The sequence below is a fragment of the Nymphalis io genome, chromosome 17 (genome assembly GCF_905147045.1).
Source record: "Nymphalis io chromosome 17, ilAglIoxx1.1, whole genome shotgun sequence".
In the NCBI taxonomy this organism is placed as follows: domain Eukaryota; kingdom Metazoa; phylum Arthropoda; class Insecta; order Lepidoptera; family Nymphalidae; genus Nymphalis; species Nymphalis io.
The window spans coordinates 10,079,314-10,103,209 of NC_065904.1; the positions used below are offsets into that span (position 1 = coordinate 10,079,314).

A 23,896-nucleotide genomic window follows, 5' to 3' on the forward strand; every position below is an offset into this window, starting at 1 on the left:
TACATCGCCAATTTCTAAGGACGATGGTGATCACTTAACATTATGTGGCCCATTTGTTCGCCCGGCTACCTATAATATAAATAATAATAATAATTTTATTTATACCCAAAAACTAGTACACAATTTTAGTTCGCAATTTTATCTAAATCTAGGGTTTTTACATAAGCAACATAGATAATCTCTGACTCCGAAACTAATATAAATTGTTACATCAGAGTCAGCGATTTTGATATTACTTCCTACGTCCTTAATTTCATCACTTTATACGATAATAATGTATAAATTTAATCTTTATTATTTATCTTTCACTCTCTCTCTCTCTCTCTCTCTCTCTCTCTCTCTCTGTCTCTCTGTCTCTCTGAGTGTGCTCCACCGACATAAAATGTGTTATGTTTTTGTATTTTCAAGACCTAGTTAAATGGAACAAATAAAAAAGACATAATGATAAGTATCAATAAAATACGTTTTTATAATTAACTTAGGTAATGTGAGACATGCAACCGTTACATCAACAATCTCCAACCTTGAAAACAAAGATAAGAAATACAACAACAGGCATCTTGTGCCCGTAGTTGTATTTATACATGTAAAATAATATATTATGGATTAAATAAATGAGTGTTTATCATATACGTTTTTATATCTAAGGAGTTGTAATTGCTTTTTGCAATTGCCTTTGGCGATGATTCTTACCATAGGAATAAAAAAATGCTTATCTTCTGCCTTAATTATTATCATTATTTAAACTGAAAATACGTTTCAATATATTTATTAAAATCACAAAAATCTTCAAATTCATTATAATGATCACCATAGTCAACGGGGAATAATGCCGCGCATTCGACTGCTCCCACAGTTGGATCACGGCTGACGTGTAACGGGTTCAAATCTGTTAGTTCTAGCAACGCCAGATCGGATTTTACAGACACCATAAACGCTAATTTCAAATTATCCCTGAAATTATTTTTCAAGATATATTCCGGGTAGCTTTAAGCAGATATTTTTTTTTTTTATAGAATAGGAAGGTGGACGAGCATATGGGCCACCTGATGGTAAGTGGTCACCAAAACGCCCTTAGACATTGGCATTGTAAGAAATGTCAACCATCGCTTACAGCCAATGCGCCACCAACCTTGGGAACTAAGATTTTATGTCCCTTGTGCCTGTAATTACACTGGCTCACTCACCCTTCAAACCGGAACACAACAATATCAAGTATTGCTGTTTTGTGGTAGAATATCTGATGAGTGGGTGGTACCTACCCAGACGAGCTTGCACAAAGCCCTACCACCAGTAGATATGTCTTGGACCGAATTCTACTAATATATAACGATAACGATACATTCCCGATTTAATTCTGATCCAACTTTGAATCATTTGTATTTATTCAAATCGGAAACGAATCGATAATATGTTAACATATACTGTTATATCAAAATCAAACGTAATTGTTAACTTTTATGGCAATAGTCGATAATTAAATTAAAGAATAGAAAAACGGAAAAACGGCAACGATCACGCTTTGATTCGATTGCGATAAAGTGTCAATTTGTTAGTAAAATTGGCCCCCTGATTGAGTATCATTGACTTATTTTTATTCTATCTCTTAACATTAATACGTTGTTTTCATTATGATTATAGACCTCAATGTTGACGTCGCATTAAAGACGCTTAAGAACAACTATAAAACTTAAAAATAAAACTTATTCAAATAACCTATAAAAATAATATATTTACATGAATATTGAGGCCAGCAGCATCAGGTCAGGTTTACCATGTAATCGTATTATCATTGAACTCATTTGAGCCGGTTGGCGTGGTTGGTAGATACTTGCCTTTCACGCCGAAGGTTGTGGGTTCGATTCCCACCTAGGATAGACATTTGTGTGCATGAAAATGTCTGTTTGTCCTGAGTCTGGGTGTATAATTATCTATGTAAGTATGTATTTACAAAAGAAAAGTAGTATATGTAGTATATCAGTTGTCTGGTTTCCAAAGCACAAGCTTTGTAGAAGCTTAATTTGGGATCAGATGGCCGTGTGTAAAAAATGTCCCAGGATATTATTATTATATTATTATTATTACTCAGCCGACACTACATTTTAAATCATTCAAACCTTCAGGGTTCAGATCATCTTCAAACAGCTGAAACGATTATCTTTTATCATCGCAAAGAACATTTTTAATCAACTTTTTAAGCAAAAAAAAACGAAATCAAATTCTTTTCACTTGCTTGGAAGCTATGATGCCACAGGCAGACATACAGACACACGTTAATCTTACATCATCCCAGCAATGGGGTTAAAAAGAATTTAACTTGGATGATTAAGAAATAAGAAAGCGAAGTTCAAACCGCTTCAACAATTACAATTATAAATTTCATTTTGCAGTAAATATGTAAAACTTACAAATCATGACTTCGTTGCTTGCTATCAAATTGCTTAACGCTGTATGCAATATGGACAGCATCGGCTGGATAGGTCCCTTTGAAAATTCCCATCTGAAAATTAAATTGACGATAAAAAAGTCTACCCAAGCTTAATTACAGTTTAAATATAAACGTCGCCCGATCAAGTCGATCTATTACAAGAACGCTTCTCCAGTTCGGGCAAAAAACACAAATGCTCTCTGTGGAACTGAAGAAACATATTTAAAATATACATATAATAAAAAGCATTCTTACACACAGTATACAGAAATACTTGGTATTGTTTCGATTTGAAGGGTTAGTGAGCTAGTCTAATTCCTGGCACAACAAACATCTTAATTCACAAGGTTGGTGGCGCAATGGCGATATAAGGGATGGTTAATATCTCTTACAATGCCAATGTATATGGTCCGCCTACCTATTTTGTAAAATAAAGTAGTAGAAGTATAGTATTTTATAAAATAAAGTAGTAGTAGATTTTAGTAGTGTATCACAATACACAGTATTGCTGAGTTGATGTGCGAATTCGATAAATTAGACAAAACTTAACTCATGATGTGTGACATGTGAAACAGGTATTATTATCTACTATTTTCCGCCATCGGTTTCACCCGCGTGTGAGGGAGGAGGAGTTTGTGTAAAGTACCCTATGTGTTAACAAGCCGACATGGCCCAGTGGTAAGAACGCGTAAATCTTAACCGATGACCGTGGGTTCTAATCCGGGCAAGCATCACTGAATTTTCATGTGCTTAATTTGTGTTATAATTCATCTCGTGCTTGACGGTGAAGTAAAACGTGGTGAAAACTTGCATGTGCAATTTCAATAAAATTCTGCCACATGTGTATTCCACCAACCCACATTGGAGCAGCGTGGTGTAATAAGCTCCAAAACCTTCTCGTCAAAAAAAGGAGCGGAGGGATTAGTCCAGTAGTGGGCCATTCACGGGCTGTTACTGGATACAACTACGGGCAAAATTTCAATAAAACAACCAATACCACCACTAACCGATACGTTTTCGAATTTATAATATCTGTTAGGATATTAATATAATAAAGCCAAAACCTTTTATCTGAACGCACTAATCTGGAACAACCAGTGAGATTTGAAAAATATTTTGAATGATAGCCCTACTCTTGAGGAAGTATGTGCTGACGCTACGACCTACGGGAACAAAGCAGATATCTAACACGTGTGAAATCACACGGAGCAACTAATTATAATGTAAAACGCATACGTACGTGTATAACTTCCTTCGTGTAGTGCGCCATTATTTCGATAGCTTTATATCGCTTCGCCATGTCAATCATAACTAAGACATGCGGTGGAAGGAACTCCGGTTCAGGGGTCACATTTTCTAATACTAACTGAAATTTTTACTTGGTACTAGGGCTTTGTACGCGTCCGTCTGGGTAGGTACACACCTACTCATCACGTATTCTACCACGAATTACCAATACGTAGTATTTTTTATTCCGGTTGGAAGGGTGAGTTACGAGCATTGTAACTACAAAGGCCTACAAAACATCTCAGTTCGCAAGGTTGGTGGCGCATGTGATGTAAGCAATGATTAATATTTTTAGGCGGTTATGTCTATAGGCTATGGACACTAACTATCAGGTGGCCCGCCTGCTCATTCGCCTACATGTATTATAAAAATAAATAAATATATAAATTACTTAAAATTAATGACAAAACATGACAAATCCACTAATCTTTAGTCTTTACAATTTAACTTCTACTTGAAAAGAAGAAAAATTTCATCAAACATATTATTATAACTATCATTTTAAAACATTTTTACTTAATAAAAATCGATCCCTTACGGTAGGAAATAATATAGCAAGGCCATTCGCCTTAGCTATATCATTTGGTGGTGCATAAAAACCTGGTATAACAAGACCAGCTGGCGGAAAATATTCGTCAACATTTTCTTCCTCGCTACTTTCTTCTTCTTCAGAAAGTTCCTGTAAAATAATTACAAAATTCAACCGTTATTAATAATGTAGTTGTTGAAAGACTAATAATGATGTCCTTCTGGCCAATTTCGACCACGGTGGCAAGTCCTAAGATAAGCCAAGTAACCTGCGCAGGACATATTAAACTGCACACGTCTGTGCGCATATACACGTGCACTCTCTTTTCCCTAACTCTTATAATCCGATGGGACGGCAATCCAACACGACTGGAAAGAGTTCAAGCGCGAAGAAGACTAATAATAGAATTTGAACAATAATAAATATATATATCCAACCAAGTGGTGGAATGTTCTCCAAAGATTTTCCTCAAAGGGAGAGGATAGGCTGTTGGACGTTTAGGCTGTTAATAATTAGGAAAATAACGATGTCTTAGTAAGACAAATTTTAGCCACGGCGACTAAATTCAACAGAGACAACCCAAATGTGCTTGTGATATTAGAGTGCACAAGTGTGTGTGTTGCGTAGCGTGTGTCCGATATGACCGGAGAGAGACCAGGTGCTGGATCAATATTTTCTGGTTCAACCAAGGTATTGAACCCAGGAACTTAATATCTGCGGCCATTTAATCAAGCAGGTCAAGAAAGTCGGAATATAACTATTCAAATATTAAAGTTACTTTTATTATTCAATCTGCTGGGAACTTTTTAATGTATAAAGTTCATCAGTTAGTTTCTATTAGTTTTTGTATAAATATTAAACTAAAACTACATATTTGAAGTATTATAAAGCATATGTTTGATAGATTTCGGTTTTTCTGTATAGTAAAAATTTTCGTAATTTTCAATAACTTTTTAATTAATACTTTATATTGTATGTACAGACATTTATATAATATACAAAACTAAAATAAAAAAAAAACAACCAAAATTTTCAATTAAATATTTACTTTTATAAAAATTTAATAGAAACAAATACAAGCGCTGATAATAAAAATACTTTTAAGAACATTTTCAATGACAAATTACAATTGTCTTATATGTATCACTAATAATTCAGTGGTTATTCCACTGACAGCTTAGCTGTAACACTAGGAGCAGTATTTTATTTTTATTTATATTTCATAAATACTTTACACTAATATATAGCATTATATAAATAACATAACCATAACTATACATCTATCATTATTTATTTATAAACATAAAATGTTGCTATATACATAACTATGTGTTATATATAACGAAAAATTCAAACAAAAAAAAACGAAATTCCCTTGTCATGAAATAAAAGATAATTGAATATATTGCAAGGTGTAAAAAAGACAAATAAATATTGTTACTAACCTCAGGTACGACGATATCGATCTCCTCATCGAAAGCTTCCTGGCGAAGCTTTTCTAACGCAGATAAATTCTGTAAAACGATTTTTTTTATTGATGATAGGTATGTAGACTATCAAATTGCACCATCGCACTCACACTGGACATGGTAAGAAATATTAAACATCTATAATATCCTGAATACGTTACCAACCTCGGAAACAAAAATAAATCTCAAAAGATGTATATTAAAACATTTATAATCTTTACAAATATGTTCACAAAGCGCTTTTCACTTGTTATATCAGAATTACGTACACCAGCTTTAAGCAGCTGAAGCTTTTGTTGTTCTCGCAGAGCTCGCTTAGCTTGAATTGCTTCTTCAATAGCTTGTCTCGCTAAGCGTTGCATCTCAGACAATCGCCTTGCTCTTTTCTCTAATGCTTCTTCCTAGAAATAAATAAGATAAATATTAATTAGGTTACATTGTGGTAGCTTTACGTTCTGTATAATACTGAAATATCACGATTCATAAGTTCTCATAAAAGCAATTGATTCGAAAATTTTAGTCAATACATATTTAACTTTTGAATCTATTACCATCTTTAAAAAATGGTATATTTACTAAAAATGCATGCTATCTATATTAAATTATACTTTACAATAAAAAAATATATGTTTATATTTGTTCCCTATGCGTTCCTAAGCCATTCATCCAATTGTGCTAAAAATTTGGTGGGTTCTTCTTCAAGAAGATAGCAGCCAAAAAACATTTTCTTCAATATAAAAATGTTACGTAGACCATTATTATATTATCCGTGCTGAGGCGGACGAGTAACTAGTACATGATAAAGGAGCTCGGAGCTCGTAAGTTGCAAGTTTCTTACATACCTTTCTTTTCAACTTCTCTTCATGACGCTTCCGCAAAACGTCTTCTTTAGTAGGGCTGTAGGTTTTATACAAATCGAATGCACTCTTTCGAGGGAATTGTTCATTTAATGGCTTGCTGTCATCTAACGGCGCTAGTTCCTCATAAAGAATTCTGCGTACCAAGGCTAAAAGCACATAATTAAATTATATGACACTATCCAACTACGAACAATATTCCTTCACTCTTATAATTCGATGGGTCCGATGGGACAAAACCGGAAAGAGTTCAGGCGCAACAAACATCAACAAAATGTTCTATTGTGCTTTTTATATCCAATAAAAACGAACTAAACAATGTTACCATTGAGTTGTTAAACAACGTCGAAATCCCCTAAGTTTATTAGTCAAAACCGAAATAAACATTATTCAAATTGGTTTTTAAAATAAATCATGTAATCATATTGTCAAATAAAAAATGTAATATCACTTGGAATATAAATTGTACCTAAAAAAACCGGCAAAAAACTCGGTTCTTAATCCTTTGAACACCTTAATACTTACATACAAAATGCTTATCCTCATCCAATAATCTGAAACAAATAGCAAGCGCCGGTCCAGAGAGTAGCATATGCATAGAAGCTTCGTTGAGTGGGGCATCCCCAGCATAGAGGACATCATCCGCAATTTCCTTGGTCAAATGAATCTCTTCACGACCTATCATAATTATATCTGAAAAGAAACAAGATCAACGACGTATTCCAATTAACCACAAGCAAAATTCTTGACTATATTGGCTCTATGATTTTTTTTCAAATAAGGAATGGTAATCAAAAATTTATCATTATATTTGATTTAAATTACTTTTTAATGGGTGAATATATAGAAACAACCAAGTGAAATTTAACCATAGATCACATTTTATTATCTAGGCTATAAAATCGTGAAATATTACACATAAGTTATACAATATTTAGTGCATATACATGTGACAAAATTTCATCAGGCAATATTTTTCCTTCACCGCCGACCACAATGTGAATTATAGACACAAATATACATGAAATTTAATAATTGTTTTAAGTGGATTTGAGCCCGCCTTTGTCGGTTAATTTTCACTTGTTCTAACCACTGGCCCAGTAATTCTTGGAAAAGCCTAAGCACCAGCACCAGAATCAATTATTTAAAAAAAAATAGCTAAACTGTTTATGTCCCACCGCTCATACAACTCAGGGTGAGCGTGTTTCGCATGAGGCCAATAAAGGACAAAGTTGATGTGCTTCAGATGAGGCACCATCAGCTCAGCTCTGTGACGTTTCCGAGCTGCTTGACGTTGATTCCTTTGTGTCACTTCAATCATTTCTTCTTCTTGTTTCTCCAACAAACGCGTCTTTAGCCATTCCTTTAAAAAAAAGTGAATTTAAATCCATTCCTCGACAACCTTTAAAGTTTTTCTGAAAGATCAAACTCGAAACACCGCAAAACAAGATCATTAATAGTCAGATGTGTGTAGTGTCATTTGAATGATAATCTATTATAGAAGAATTACTGACTAACGGCTTAAGATACGTTATTAGACATATATACCCTCATCTGTTATTTGATAATGAGACAGCTCATTTGTTTGACAGTATGTGCATTGATAAATCGCAAATGGGTTGTCTAGCTAAATCACGGGCCAACACTGTTAAATAATATTAACTTTAATTCCATTTTGATGAATTTCCTTCATTTGTTATTTATGAAAATCGAACATTAATTGAGAGAATTTTTAACGAGTTACTTTCTCTTTAGCCCAACTATGAAGTTGCCAGGTTCAAACAGACTTCATTAATATACCCTCATCAGTTACTTAATTTTTTTTTTAATTAAATGAAAGGTTATTTTTTCCTTTATTCGACAGCATATATTTTTATTGAATAGGCAGGTGGGCGAGCATATGGGCAACCTGTTGGTAAGTGGTCACCAACGCCCATAGACAGGCAGATAAAGCGCATAGTACATAATAAATGATGACCTTACATACTTGTTATGTTTGAAATGTTACAATATACTTTATATTATAATATTATTATTACATATAAGTGATAATATTACGAACCTTTATGTTGTAATTGGTTCTGCTTTTTTATAAACAATATTTTGTAATGCACAATATAGAAATCTGTTATTAGTAAAACATTCATTAATCTTATGAACCAACATAAGTCCAAATATAAATAAATAAATAATGATTTAATAATCCGTTAGGTGCCTATTCAATTTATTTTATTAATTGGCATCAATACATGATATTATCAAGCTACCTGTTCCTCTGGAGATGCTTCATCAATGTCATAGCTTGGTCTCTCTATTAAACCACCTTTAAGTCCTTTATTATAATCCTCGATCTCTTTTTTCGCTACTTCAGCAAACATAATGTAATCGACTCCTCGGAAAACTCTAGTTATTTTCTTATTCTGTAATTTAAATTACTTTTTGAATAACATCAGCGAATACGAAATTGGAAAGAACCGTATTATCCTAGCGTCTACTAAAACGACTTCTCTATTTCACTAATATTATCTCTATAAAGAATAATAGCGTCATATTTGTTTTTTACTAATTACGAATAAGGAATATGAAATAATATATAATAACTTTATTGTATTGATTTACTTTTGTTATTAATATAAGCGATGGCATAAGAGAATCATGTCTTTACCGTCGCGGCATATTACACGCGGCATATTAAACTTGAACTCGGCATACGAGTCGGTCTCACGATCACACCCGCAAGGCGCGACAATAAATATTTCACATCAGTGTAATAATGTATTTATTTATTTATTTAATACTTTATTGCACAACATATAAATAACAGATGACATAAGTGTAACAGAAAACAATAAATCAAACAACAAATGGTGTGCAAAGGCGGTATTATCGCTTATCTCTCACGTCTGAGAGAGATCGCCTTTGGTGAAAGAAGTTTTGTATTAGAACAGGTAAGTGCATTTAAATATGAAAGATGAAATAATAAATATTACATAATTATATTAAAGTATAACAATAAACTACATACAATTTTATACATATATACATACATATAAGTTATAATGGATGCCTAATCTTTGTAATAATATGTTTACAAAGTATTTACCAAAATAAACAAAAACATTGGTTCGCTTTGACATCGAAACCGACCGAGAGATTGTATTTCATCGACACACACCTGGAAATAAATATTTTATTTCATTCAATCAGTAGGTACAACACTAGTTTCATTTTGTTTGCCTGTCATTTGATTTATATTTCACAATAGAAATGAGCCGAGATAGCTATGTGAATAGAACATGAAGATCTTAACCGAAGACATCTTGGATTCGAATCTCATGAACAACTGATAACATTGTTAGTTAGCACCCACCGAATTAAGAACAGCGTGGTGAATCAAGCTTCAAAATTATTGACAGGAAAACGCCCAGATGTGAGTTGTTTACGCCGTTAATATATATTAATTCAAATAATATACCCTTAACAAAACGATCTTCCCATCTCCCCAGTCTAATTTAATTTTAACAAATAGATTATCTAACGCTGTACATGGTCCAGCAAATGAAGAATGCAATTCAGCACCTGTAAAAAGTTTTTACGTAGTATAATGTTGCTTCTACGAATTACGAACACGAGTCATGTGATTGCATTTCAGAAACAAACGCTATTAGTAACGGTTATATTTATACAATACTAGTTTTCAGTCGCGACTTCGCCTGCGTGTGTGGGCACGGTTGCTTCATACCAAATTTTATCAAAATAAGTACAGTGGTTTAACAGTGAAAGCGTGACAAACAGAGGTAATAATATTGACATTTATAATATTAAAATAGATATAGACTAGTGGTGTTGTGTTTTTTTTATTTGAGAAAAAACACATGGGCCAGTAGAAGGCACAATTGTGGGTACAGGATAGAATATAATGATTGTTTTCTATATAGTTTACTTTTAAATTACAAGACACAATCTTCGTCTTAGCGGTTTGTGCAAGACCGTCTGAGTAGGCACTACCCACTCATCACATAGTCTACCGCCAAACAGAAATTATACTTAACATTGTTATGTTTTTGTTTGACCGATGAGTGAATCAGTGTGACAACAACAAATGACATTACATTTTAATTCCCTTGGTTAGTAGCACATTGACAATGTTAGGGATGGGTAATATTTCTTAGAGCGCCACATTCTATAAGCGATGACAATTTACCATCAGGTGGTCCAAGTTCGCCTTCCTATTTTATAAAAAAAACCTACTAAGAACATACACTTACCAAAAAAATGTATTTAACTAATAAGATAACTGAAATTGCTTTATCAAAACTGTCCTTTGATTACTCTTCAGTCCTAATACACTTAAGATAAAAAAACGTCGACATTGATTTTATATAAACCCTTAAAGAAAAACTCATTCTTTTTTTATAAATGTCAAAAATATACTCACATATAAGTCTGTCCAAATTGTGAGCAAGCATATATTCAAATTCTTTTTCATTATAAATATTGATGAACAATTCAATTTTCTTTTTCGCCATTTTGTTAGAGATAAGCAGTATTAAAAATCATGTTGGTCGAGATAAAAACCAATAGTCGCTTAAGTAAAACAGCTCAGCAATGTATGTATATTTACTTAAAAAAAAAAACAGTATCTTAAATTTGTTTGAAGTGTAGAAAAATCAAAATCAATTATTATATATAAGCAATATTATTATTTAACAGCTGAATTATTGTAGTAAGTTAGAAGTTATCCCAGAACATACTTACATACATACAAACATACATACGACTGAAAGTATTTACTCTCCGTGGGGTAAATCTTATAAGTAGATTTTTTTCTTATAGAATAGGATGGCGGACGAGCATATGGGCCACCTGATGGTAAGTGGTCACCAAACGCCCTTAGACATTGGCATTGTAAGAAATGCTAACCATCGCTTACATCACCAATGCGCCACCAACCTTGGGAACTAAGATGTTATGTCCCTTGTGCCTGTAATTACACTGGCTCACTCACCCTTCAAACCGGAACACAACAATACCAAGTACTGCTATTTTGCGGTAGAATATCTGATGAGTGGGTGGTACCTACCCAGACGAACTTGCACAAAGCTCTACCACCAGTAAAATATACTACATATAATATAGTTTTTTAAGTGCCAACAAACATTATCTCGTTATATATGTATAAGCTGGGTAAAGTTAATTTGTAATAGTTATATTTTATATTCAATTAATTCATTCAATTTCAAAAGTTAAAAAAGACAGCGACATCTACCATAGCTAGATCTAACTATGAAGAATGAATTTTATTTAAAATACGTTCAATTTAGTTTTATATAATAAATATGTCATATATAACACTATAATAAAAATATGTCAAATAAATGACAGAAAAAAATGGTTTCTGCAATTGGTTATAATATTTATTAATATTTTTTTTCTGTGTTTATATCTACTACAAAAAAACAGTGACTTTCAAAGTTAAAACAAAAAGTAGTAAAGCCAAAGTTATTTTAAAATATAATATTTCTCTTTAATTAAAGTTTTTTTTTCCTTTTTTATTCTGTATTGATTGCATGTTATGTAATTTAAGTATAATATTATATGCTTTTTTAAATATGGTAGTACTATTATAATGTCAGACGGCCATATTGAAATTTTTAGTGATTCGGGAATTATCGCTTGCGATGGAGTCATATTTTTGCGTAATAAAATCTGATTGTAGTACTGTTGGAAATTTATTGAAATTATGTCATTTGTTTATCTTGTCTCAGCTTGGTCGTGTTCAATGCAGAAAAGTCTCTATCGTTTGACAAAATTTGTCTGAGAATTGTTATTGTTCGAGAAATTGTCGATTCGGGAGACATCTTGTGTTGAAAAAGATACAAGTAACTTGACTTGTATGATTTTGTCTTTCACGTGAAAAGTAGCAGAATTAGTTCCGTGCTAAAAAGTCCGCAATCATGGATGTGTCGTGGGGTGAGTGTTCATAGTTATTGCTAATATATTTATTATTATGTTCGGTAGTACTATAAATACGTTATGTGGCTTAACAGATGCTGATAACTTTGAGCCGAAACTTCCGACCACGTTGACGTCCAGCAAATGGGAGGGCGAGGACGAGGAAGAGACCGTCAAGGTAACGCGAGCAGCTGCCAAATTGTTAACGTGACTTTATTTGATATTGTCATAAGATTATCTCTGAATATACCGTGTATAGTTTATACATAACCTCAATTTTGATTAAGTGTTGACGTCAGCTCATTTTACAGGAAAGTTGGGAGGACGAAGAGGAGGAAAAGAAGGATGAGGAGAAAAAGGAGGTAGCTCCTCCCCCACCAAAACCCAAGAAGAAAATATTAGACAAAATTGCCGAAAAGGAGGTAGGTCAAAATCTATGAAAATGTCAATGTGACAATCTTGCTTTGTTCCTATACATTTTGACATTGTTTCTTAAAAATACCTTACACAATATAATGATAACAATTATTAAGACATTGAGTTAAATCATTTCCGTTAAATATGGTTGATTTAACAAAGTGTGTTATGACATATGTTTCGTTATAACTAGATGTTAAAATACGTCTATCAACACCCTTGACAACACATTCTTGGTTAAGCAACAATATTAATAAAACCAGGGTCACTCCAATTATTACTTAAAATTAAAAATATTTTATATGAAATTTTGTTTGGGTAAAATTTATGTTATAAATATGCATTTTTGATAGTTTTACCTATCAGTGTTATTTAGGTGGGTGCTTAATTTACCAATACTGTCCTTTACTTTTGAATGTCAAATCAATGATGACAGAAAGAGACATCAAGGCTTAACTGAATAACCAATGTTTATAAGTAATTATGGTTGTGACCACAAAATTGACATTAATTTTTTCTTTAGTGTCTTTTTTATAATTATTCGTTAATTATTATATAGCAATCTCTTATTAGCTACACTTAATTTATCTGAAAGAAAAATTTCAAATTAGCAAGCCTTTTTCCATTGGTGATTATAAAAAAATATATTAGTGTTAATAATTTTTAATTTCTAACTTTAAAAATGTTACTTGTAATAAACAATATATTAAACGAAGTCAGTACTGAAACACCTTCCACAACCTAGAAACAGCATTTATATATATAAAAAATTGGTTTATTTTATTCAATTACACAGAAACTCATAACTGTTTTAACAACTCCTAATAGATACCGGACTGTTAGTGTTTTGTGCGACAGAGATATTGCTCTATGAAGACGAAATTAGTCGACTGTACCTTTTCAAAGGTTGATGTGCAATATTTATTGACGGGTGTTATACATGTCTTAAATAATTGCCGCCCTTTACGGATAAAACCGTAATTCTTAAGAAAAAACTGACTTTTAAAAACCAGACTTACTCAGTGCCTGACTATTGTGTGTATCATTTTCACATAAACCTGTCTCTGTTATGTTTGACAAGTGGGCTTTGCAAAACATCAAGGACAATACAAAAGGATATTGTAATATTGACAATATAAGATTATAGCTAGAAGTTAGCTTATAACTGAGTCCTGGGTTCAGGGCCAGTAAAAAGTTTAGAAACTTTAATTGATTAATTATGAATATAATAGTAATTATTATTAGAGTATGTTAATATTTGTGCTAATCGTTAATAATGAAATTACTTACAGCGGCTTGAGCGTGAGAAAGCAGAGCGTCTGGCTGCTGAAAAAGATGAGGAGCTCACACCGGAACAGAAACTTGCTGAGAAATTGAGACAGCAAAAGTTACAAGAGGAGTCAGATCTCCGACTTGCCTTGGAGACCTTTGGTAAGAAATTATAAATCTGTAATTAAAAAAAATCATGAAACTCACAACATACTGATATTTCTCTATGTGGAATAAAAATAATGAGTTTTCAAGTATATGATTTTAACATTTTCATTTTTAAATACAATACTAATTATTTTGTTTTGACTCTAAAATAGATTGTCATTGCATTTTAAATATGGTAATATTTTAATAACTGAGGTTGGTCGTAAATCTTAACTTCAAACATACTATGCAACCTGGAAGGTGCCATTTTATTATTATAATTCAATCCAACGATATTTGGTTTTTTAATTTGTACTAAATGATTGCTCCAATTTTAAAATTACAAAAATTAAATAAGTATTAAATCATACTCATGTACACTGACAACCTCATACATTTATGCAAGTATTTAATTAGATTTTAGATTAAATTCTAGAAACTAGTAAATTAAAACATTTTTGTTATATTAGGTAGGCAGACTGGCAAGTCCTGATGTTAAGTCATCACCATAGCCCATAGACATTGGTATTGTAAGAAATATTAACCAACCCTTACATCGCTAATGTGCCACCAAACCTGGAAACTTTTAGATACTTTGCCACAAGCGGGAAATAATTACAGTGAATCATTCACCCTTCAAACAGAACCCGAAAATACTATGCGTTGCTGTTTGGCGGTAGGATATATGATAAGTGGGTGCTAGCTATCTAGATGGGTGTGCACAAAGCCCTACCACCAAGTAAATTATGTCTACACAAATATCCAATATATCTTACTCTCCCCAATGATACTATACAGTAACAGCCTGAAAATGTCTCACTGCTGGGCTAAGGCCTCCTCTCCCTTTTTGAGGAGAAGGTTTGGAGCTTATTCCACCACGCTGCTCCAGTGCGGGTTGGTGGAATACACATGTGGCAGAATTTCGATGAAATTAGACACATGCAGGTTTCCTCACGATGTTTTCCTTCACCGAAAAGCATGAGATGAATTATAAACAGAAATAAAGCACATGTAAATTCAGAGGTGCTTGCCTGGGTTTGAACCTACGTTCATTGGTTAAGATTCATGCGTTCTTACCACTGGGCCATCTCGACTTAATGATACTATAGTGTACTCCAATGTCAAGAGACAGATAACAACTTTGACATTGAATTGGCATGATATAATTGGTTGATGTTGAATAATCTATAGTAATTATAATGGATTTGTGAAAGACGAGCTTCGAAACTTGGAAATAAAATTAAACTGGTTGTTAAGCTGTGGAAATAGTGTGAAAGAAAGATGTATTAATCAAGAACTGTTAGCACTGCATGACAAAGCCAAGCTATGAGCAAATTGCATGGAATATGTAAATGAAGCTGAGATGGCCTAGTGAAGCCTAGAAACCTGCATGTGTCTAATTTCATTGAAATTATGTCACATTTGTATTCTACCAACCCGCATTGAAGCAGTGCGTTAGAACAAGCTCTAAACCTTCTCAAAAAGGGAGAGGAGGCCTTAGCCCAGCAGTGAGATATTAACAGGCTGTTACAGTACTCTGTATGTAAATGATGTTGATTTTATTCCTTTTTCGATTGGAAATGGCTATGTTGGAAATCTTTACTCGAGTACTAACAACTGTATAACATTTCTACTCATAAAATATATATAAGAACAAACATTCTTTTTTATTTGGTAAATTAAACAGAAATTTAAGAAAAATGTACTAAATTATAGTGATAAATTAATTGTATTTATTTACAACATCATTACAAACAATTGGTAATGATGATTGTTGTTAATGTTTTGTGTACTGTGCTTAATTATTTTACCTAGGTTTTTTTTTAACAAAGAATATAAAACTAATTATACATATATATATTACAAATATATACAAATTCTAATCTAGGTAAAATTATCATAATCAGAATATAAATTACTGAAATATAAGTGTAATCCATAAAGTTGGGCATAGGTCTCATTTGCTCTTAAGGATATTCTCGATGTTACAAAAAAAAAAATAACTAACTGCTAATATGAAGGTCCTACTGCTGAGCTATTCTTCGATGTGGGTGTGGGGAATGGTTTTGAACTAATCTGTCTGAATTTTTATATCTTAAAACTAATTTGCATTATAGTTCTATTATGAGAGTGAGAGAGTAGAAAATGTCGATTGTGGATGAAATGACTGAGGAGGCCATAGTTGTTATAGTATTATATTTTATATAATCTTGTAAAATGATAACATAAATGTGTTGGTGAGACTCAACTTTCCCAAAGTACATTTTGATTAACTATTGACTTTGTTCTAGGTGTAACCGAAGGCAGTAGTGGCAGGTTGGACAACTTCCATCCAACCAATAAGGAGGAGTTCACAGAGTTTGGGGACCTTCTTTGTAAAAAGATTAACTTTTACAAGGCTAAAGATGAGTTCCCAGCCTTTGTTGATGACCTGGTCAAAAATATTGTAGTACAAAGTAAGTATATAAATTTATAATCGTAACTAGGTAAAAGTAAACAGTAAATAAAAAAGTTTTTATCAATAAGATTGTAATACCACAGGCTAAGAACAAGTTTAAAAATTTCAGCTTAGTTGGTTATTTGGTTTATTGATGGTGATCATACCTTTGTATTATTTTCCCTGACGTTTCAGCAGAGTTATTGTTATGGTTATGACTGGTGATAGTATGGTGACTGATATTTTCATTTGAAATCTTCATTTCTAATTAGTTCAATTTATGTAACGTATAAAACATTAATTATATGTTTTCATTTACAGTGGCATCAGCAGACATTAAGCGGATAAAAATGACAGTGGATAATCTCTATATTGAAAAGCAAAAGGCGGAGAAAAATGAGAAATCAAAGAAGCCTAACAAAGGAAAAGGCAAAGCTAAATTAAAAGTGGAAGGCGATAACGTAAGTTACCAGTATCTAATTCTTATGTACCGCATACCTATGTTTATGTTTTTGGTGTAATTTTTTAAAACAGCAAGGAAGTGTTGTGATTACAAAGTGTAATGTAAATAAAGACTTGCGAAATATAACTATGCTATAAGTATAAATATGAAGAAACCTATAAGCTCAAATTGTTAACCCGTGAGATCAATAAAACAAGAGAAGATGTTAGGCAATTACATCATATTAAACAGTTGGTCAATATCTATGGAGTTATAATAAAAGGATTCCACTGTATTCATAAACTTTAATATATCTCGCGAATCAATTTGTCCACATAGTAGTTACATAGGATAGTTTTAGTAGTCACTTTATGACTTACATTGAATGAATACTCCTTACACCGATTAAAATTAATCGACCTGGATGATACATAAACTTTGTTTCCCTGTAATTGCCTGTAGTCACCATAATAAATTATTACATTTTGCATTTTGCAGGCTCACCTCAATCAATATGATGCCTACGGTAACTTTGATGCTGACTACGATGACTTCATGTAAACAACACAGTACGCTGTCAATTTTACCCGATACCTGGCCTCTGATATAATTGCAAATATCGTTTATTTGTCACAAACATAAAATTAAACTAAAAATTCATATACATTGACTGCATGTCAGTATATCAAATGTTATGGATTTTACTCAGTATAAAGTAAAAAAAAACTGTTAAAATTATTATGTTATATTATTTATTATCTGTGCCCGTTTGCAATATCGCTTGACTTTAACCATCATTTATGATCTAACGATTATTGCAATGATTTTCAAATAGGAACCGACATTTGCATATAAAATATTTTTGTAACATAATATATTTTTCTAAACTAACTATGGATGTTTAATAAATGCGTTTGCTAATTTGGCAATTTAATCATCTATAAACGTATCAAATTGTGAAAGTAAAATATAAAAATATCTCATATCATTAAATCAGAAGTGCTCTCTTGGTTATATAAAAGTAATATAATGGATTTGTTCTTAATAACAATTACTGTCTTTTATAATAAACATTACTTAGTGAGTCACTAGTCGATGCTGTGTCTTCTTCTTTTCAATGTCAAATCAATAATGACAGAAAGAGAGAAATCAGTGTTAAATTGACAAAGTCTTAACCTTCTTCTTTTAGGTTTGATATATTACATTGTATATAGCATTACTGTAATCAAATAAGCTACAAGAAGTAGCCATATTATAATTAAAACTAAATAATGTGACTTCTAATGGAAAAGCTACTACAAAATCTTTTTATCTCTTTAATTCATAACCGTAAATACATCAAAATATTCAAATGCATATGTGTAAAAAAAACCTATACTGAGTGAATGAATGAAGTGAATGCCTCTCAGTCATAAGTTTTACAATATAGGTAATGTAAATAAGCTGCTGAATATAATATATAAAATTAAATGTAGTCGTATTATATGAGCGGTAGTGTAAGGTCTAAACCTTTGAGAAGAAGCACCTCCTCCTTTGGAGGCCTTTGCCTAACAGTAGAACATTAACAGGCCGCTTGCCTTTTGTTATGATTAAGTTTTGCTCATCACAGCTTACCGTTACTCATCACAGTAACTTTTTAATTTCTTGAGATAAAATTAGTCTATGATACAGAGGTCAGGTATTACAGTGGTCTGTACAAATTCGACTGTTTCTTTTAAATATTTTATAATTTTTAAATTGTACATGCTCCTTTAAAAACAAATTGTATTCCTTGACAGAATTATAGTAATTGCTGCTGTAATTTCCAGGAAAAAAAAGTCACACTAGTTTAATTATTATGTACTGTCTATTGTTCTTATATTAAAGTCCTTTGTCGTAGATTGAAATTGTTTTTTGTAAAATTGCAACACCAATTAAAAAAAATGTATGTAGTCTGTACAGACCACTTATAAATGCCATGTATCCTATATTATTCATATTTTGTAATATACTGTCGTTTCATTTAACGGTTACGGTCCGATGTTATATTATATAGATAATAAATTTTTTATTGTGATAATATTTTGTTTTTTATTTCTACTGACTTTTATACATGAATAAATTTTAGTGAAAGTTGGAAAAGATATTTAAATTTCTAGACTATACATTCCTTGCTATAGTTTTAAAAGCTATAGCGTGATACACAAAGGTTGTCAGGAACTTAAGGAAGACATAAAAAATGTGGACAAAACAATGAAATTTTACTTCTGTAAACATTGATGTCGGTTTTAGCATCCCACGAGATACGAAGTGATTTCTCACAGAGCAGCGCTGCTGATTTTTAGTGGTAGAGCTCGTGCGTGTGCGGGCCCGCCTGTTAGGTACCACCTCACTCATCATATATTCTTCCGCCAAACAGCAATTCATGGTACTGTTGTGTTTCGATTTGAAGGGTGAGTCGGTCAGCTTAACTACGGACACAAGGGACATAACATTTTCTCAAGGTTTGTGGTGCATTGTCGATGTAAGGAATGGCTAATAAATAATTCTTACGGCGGTGGTGGCTTAGCATCAAGTTGCCATAATTAAATGCTTATACCAATTGGCAGATTCTAATTACAATTGTAGATTTAATACGTTAAAAGTCCCCATACAAACTTTTCGAAACCCAACATCAATTTGTGATTATATATTTTTAGGCCATTATTCAATGTCAACTTATTTTTCTAAATCGCTTATTTAATCTTCAAATCTTGGATCTTTTATGAACTCCCTAATTTGAGCTCTTAAAAAATATCCTCTTATTTTTCCATCACTTATTTTGGGGATTTTTTCTTTTAGATACAAAATCACTCATTGCGATCCATTGTCTTGACAAAAAAAGAGCCGTCGCGGGACGCTTGGCAGATGTGAAACATGGAAATTATTTTGTACGCATAGTATGCATAAAATAATAGTTTATGAAAGCATATAAACATAGCATAATCAAATATATATTTATTAAAAAAAACAAGATTTATGTAAGATTTATTTATGCCACACCGTATTAGATTTGTCATACTATCTTTAACGTGGTGACGCATCGTTCAGTTTTGTAAAATATCGTCGTTCTTTTTTTGAACTTAAGTTCCCCACGAAAATAAAAAAAGAGTTGAGATTATTATTTTACTATTCCACTTTCTCCACATGTTAACAAAGTATATAAATTACAAAAATGTAATCAAATCCACTGACAAATAGTTTTATGACTATGTACTTACGAAAGTTACCTTGTTTTTATTGCCGTAGTAATAGTTACGGTTATTACCGTATCACAAGAAATTTGAGGAATTGACGCATGGCAACTACGATTCAATAATGAGGGTAGATTGATAAACCGAATTAACTGTCAAAATTCGTGCGACAAAACCAGTGTTAACTAGTGTTATGCAACATACGTATAAAATTTAATCGAGCGCTTGCACGTTTGAATTTTCAATAAGTATTTATATTTATTCATTTCTTTCTCGCTATGTAAGCAACTTGAAGAAACCTGCATGTTTCAAATGAGAATCGGTCACATGTGTACCAACCAGCTTTGAGGTAGCGTAATAAAATAAGCTCCAAAACCGACTCCTCGAAAGTTTTTAAACTTGAATGAAACTTACTGGTATCGGTGAACATTATCGATTCGGAATGTAGATTCTACCGAATTCAGTAGTTGCTTTTATATAATTGAATAACTTATTAACAATAACCGAATTGTCTAAATAATTGGGACCTGTTAATTTATATTTGATTATTTTCCATTTTATAGCGAATATACACGAAGAATGTATTATAGCATAATTTTTGTACGAACGAAAATGTTGCGTCAACTCCAAAGAATTTAGAACGCGATGTTTATCGAAATGATGTATCAAAATTCCTTTTCTAAATTGAGTGAAACGAAAACTATAGCGCCGACCACTTTTTGCGTGCTAAAATCACTATAATTTGTATGGCTTAACAGTAAATCATCTTGTCATCTATAATGCACTATTATTCATATATATATTATAGTTTGCACTGTATTTATTTTGTTGATGTTATATTTGTATGTATGAATATTTTTGATACACATTGTGGTGGTCAAAAGTTTTTAAATAAATACGACTTGGAATATTCGGTGTCAACAAAAAGTTTTATTGGTCTGTCCGTTTGTCTACTGTCTACTACAGTAGGTATACCTATAATATTTGTATATATAATATTTATTTTTTTGAGGAATACCATGTAAAAATATTTATTACTATTAAATTTGTATTTTTACTGTTTAGTAAAATACTATTTTTTCTCTTTCTGTCATTGATTTGACATTCGAAGGAAGAAAACGCAAAATTGTTTAATTAATCATCCGCTTATTAACGTTTTTAGTCTTTAGTTATTTATTGTTATTTTAGTTATTTATTTGAAAAGGCATATCTACAGTAAATATATTAAACACTTATTTAGTACCATCTTTTAGTAACACCTACCTATATAATAATATCTTGGGACATTATTCACACACGGCCATCTGGTCCCAAATTAAGCAGAGCTTGTATTATGGAAACTACACAACTGATAAACTACATATACTACTTTCCTTTTGTAAATACATACTTATATAGGTACACCCAGACTACTTCTAGAATGTTTTTTTTTCTTTTTTGACAAATTTTCAAAAATACTTAAATGCTTCGAATATTTACAACTAAGAACTATATTAATTACTACACTATATTCACCAATAATAACTTCTCTATCGTCGAAAGTATATAATCTTAAAGCATATTATAAGTCATCAAGTCGTATTTCCTTAGTAATTCAAAATCCATTTAACCCACTAAGATTACAAATATTATATAAATAGGTATATATGTCAACAGGCAATGTTATTCTAGTAGTCTTAACACCACATTTCTCCAGTTGATAGTCGAGACAGGTTTACTTGACCCCGAGTTCAAAGCACCATAGCTATATGCAAATAACAGCCGCGTGTTGCGAAAGAACAAATTATTTCAACGTTTGATCGCAGAAATACTACGAAAGTAGTCTTCGATGTAAACTAGGAAAACACGTATTTTCGATATTAATTTGACTGTCCCTTATTCGAAGCTTTATTAAATGAGATAGGCACTTGGTTTCCCGCTTGTCATTTTGACTTATTTTTTTCCTTTTACCTCTTCTTCCTTTTTACGTCACTTCCACTTGGCAGTATCGGCGGTCTTTGGGATATCGCCGATTATGATATTCATTGGGGTTTTAGATTCCCGCCGAGTCGGAACCGTCCAAGTTGTTATTCCGACTCCTATATCATTTGTAAGTTCGAGCTTAACGCTAAGCTAGAAGATTGTTTATGTGAGTACCCATTATTTCTTAAAATATTTAAATTTTTGACTTTATAATTATTTGATTTGGTAGCTTTACTAAGTTTTTAAATCGTAGCATTTAGAAACGTTATAATTTTCAAACTACCAACATAATTTGTATTAACGTTTTACGTTCGATAAATGTTTTTATTCTTTTATTTTGAATATTATCATACTACCCACATATTTAAAATATCGTGTGATTACGATTTTACCCTTTCGTTTGAAACAAAATTAAAAGAACCGTCGATTCCTAAACCGTCGCTTGCTTTTTTTTTTTATAGAATAGGAAGGTGGACGAGCATATGGGCCACTTGATGGTAAGTGGTCACCAAACGCCCTTAGACATTGGCATTGTAAGAAATGTCAACCATCGCTTATAGCCAATGCGCCACCAACCTTGGGAACTAAGATTTTATGTCCCTTGTGCCTGTAATTACACTGGCTCACTCACCCTTCAAACCGGAACACAACAATATCAAGTATTGCTTTTTTACAAATGCTTAGGGACAGGGATGTCATCTCAACCGGGCGCATGGAGTCTATCTTATTGCAGTTCCACGATGGAACCGAGTATTTTGGCGTCCGGATGTCAAGTCTCGTGCACTAACGAGCCCATTCACAATTCATCGCCTGAACGAGTTTCTCGTAGACATGACCACGGGATTGCCTCCCCCAAAGGTATTCGAAATGACTCTAGAAGTCTAGAAATGTGGGGGTGGTCTAGGACATTGAAAGGATGTAATAATAACCAATTAGAACTGCTACAAGAATCCTGGCGCCCGTCAACCCGTAAAGTTTACAGTATTGCATGGAAAAGATGGATTTCGTGGTGAGTATCACACAAAATAAATCAATCTAGACCAAGAGCTAGCGATTTTGCTAGGTTTTTATCAGACCTCCATTTAGTTTACAAATTATCATATAGTTCTGTATTGTTGCATAAATCAGTGATTTATACCTTGTGTGATCCAGCTTTGTCTGGTCAGCTGGCTCCCATGTACTAATAAAACATATTTCGAAATCAATAGCATTACGTAATCCTATTAGGCATGTAAAGGACTCAGTTTTGGATATTGACTACTTAGTCTCTCATTTGGAGAGCTATAGTATAGATAGAAGTAATGTATTCCAAGTGCAAAGGCATACAGCTGCACTTCTACTGCTTTGTTCGGAAAGAAGAATCCATGACTTGACGCTGCTTACGGTTGATTCCGATAGCTGCATTTTCGAAGATGACCCTGTAATATTTTGGCCAGCATTTGGTTCAAAAACTGACTCCATTAACTACAGGCAGTCAGGTTGGAA

General features: G+C 32.4%; 2 protein-coding genes across 2 annotated transcripts; one reads left to right on the forward strand and one right to left on the reverse strand.

Annotated features, from left to right (window-relative positions):
* Positions 1-741: 741 nt before the first annotated feature.
* Positions 742-11,099, reverse strand: LOC126774746 (uncharacterized). Its single transcript, XM_050496283.1, has 14 exons — positions 11,009-11,099; positions 10,046-10,149; positions 9,674-9,745; positions 8,838-8,990; positions 7,735-7,933; positions 7,096-7,263; positions 6,556-6,719; positions 5,983-6,114; positions 5,690-5,758; positions 4,254-4,394; positions 3,669-3,794; positions 2,409-2,500; positions 812-954; positions 742-746 (listed from the first exon to the last, which is right to left on the reverse strand). The coding sequence occupies exons 1-14, from the start codon at positions 11,097-11,099 to the stop codon at positions 742-744; spliced, it is 1,659 nt and encodes a 552-aa protein (XP_050352240.1).
* Positions 11,100-12,215: 1,116 nt separating this feature from the next.
* On the forward strand, positions 12,216-19,296 carry LOC126774685 (eukaryotic translation initiation factor 3 subunit J). The gene is made up of 7 exons (XM_050496221.1): positions 12,216-12,543; positions 12,621-12,703; positions 12,837-12,947; positions 14,235-14,373; positions 16,650-16,814; positions 17,117-17,256; positions 17,736-19,296. The coding sequence occupies exons 1-7, from the start codon at positions 12,528-12,530 to the stop codon at positions 17,796-17,798; spliced, it is 717 nt and encodes a 238-aa protein (XP_050352178.1). The 5' UTR covers positions 12,216-12,527; the 3' UTR covers positions 17,799-19,296.
* The last annotated feature ends 4,600 nt before the right edge of the window (positions 19,297-23,896 follow it).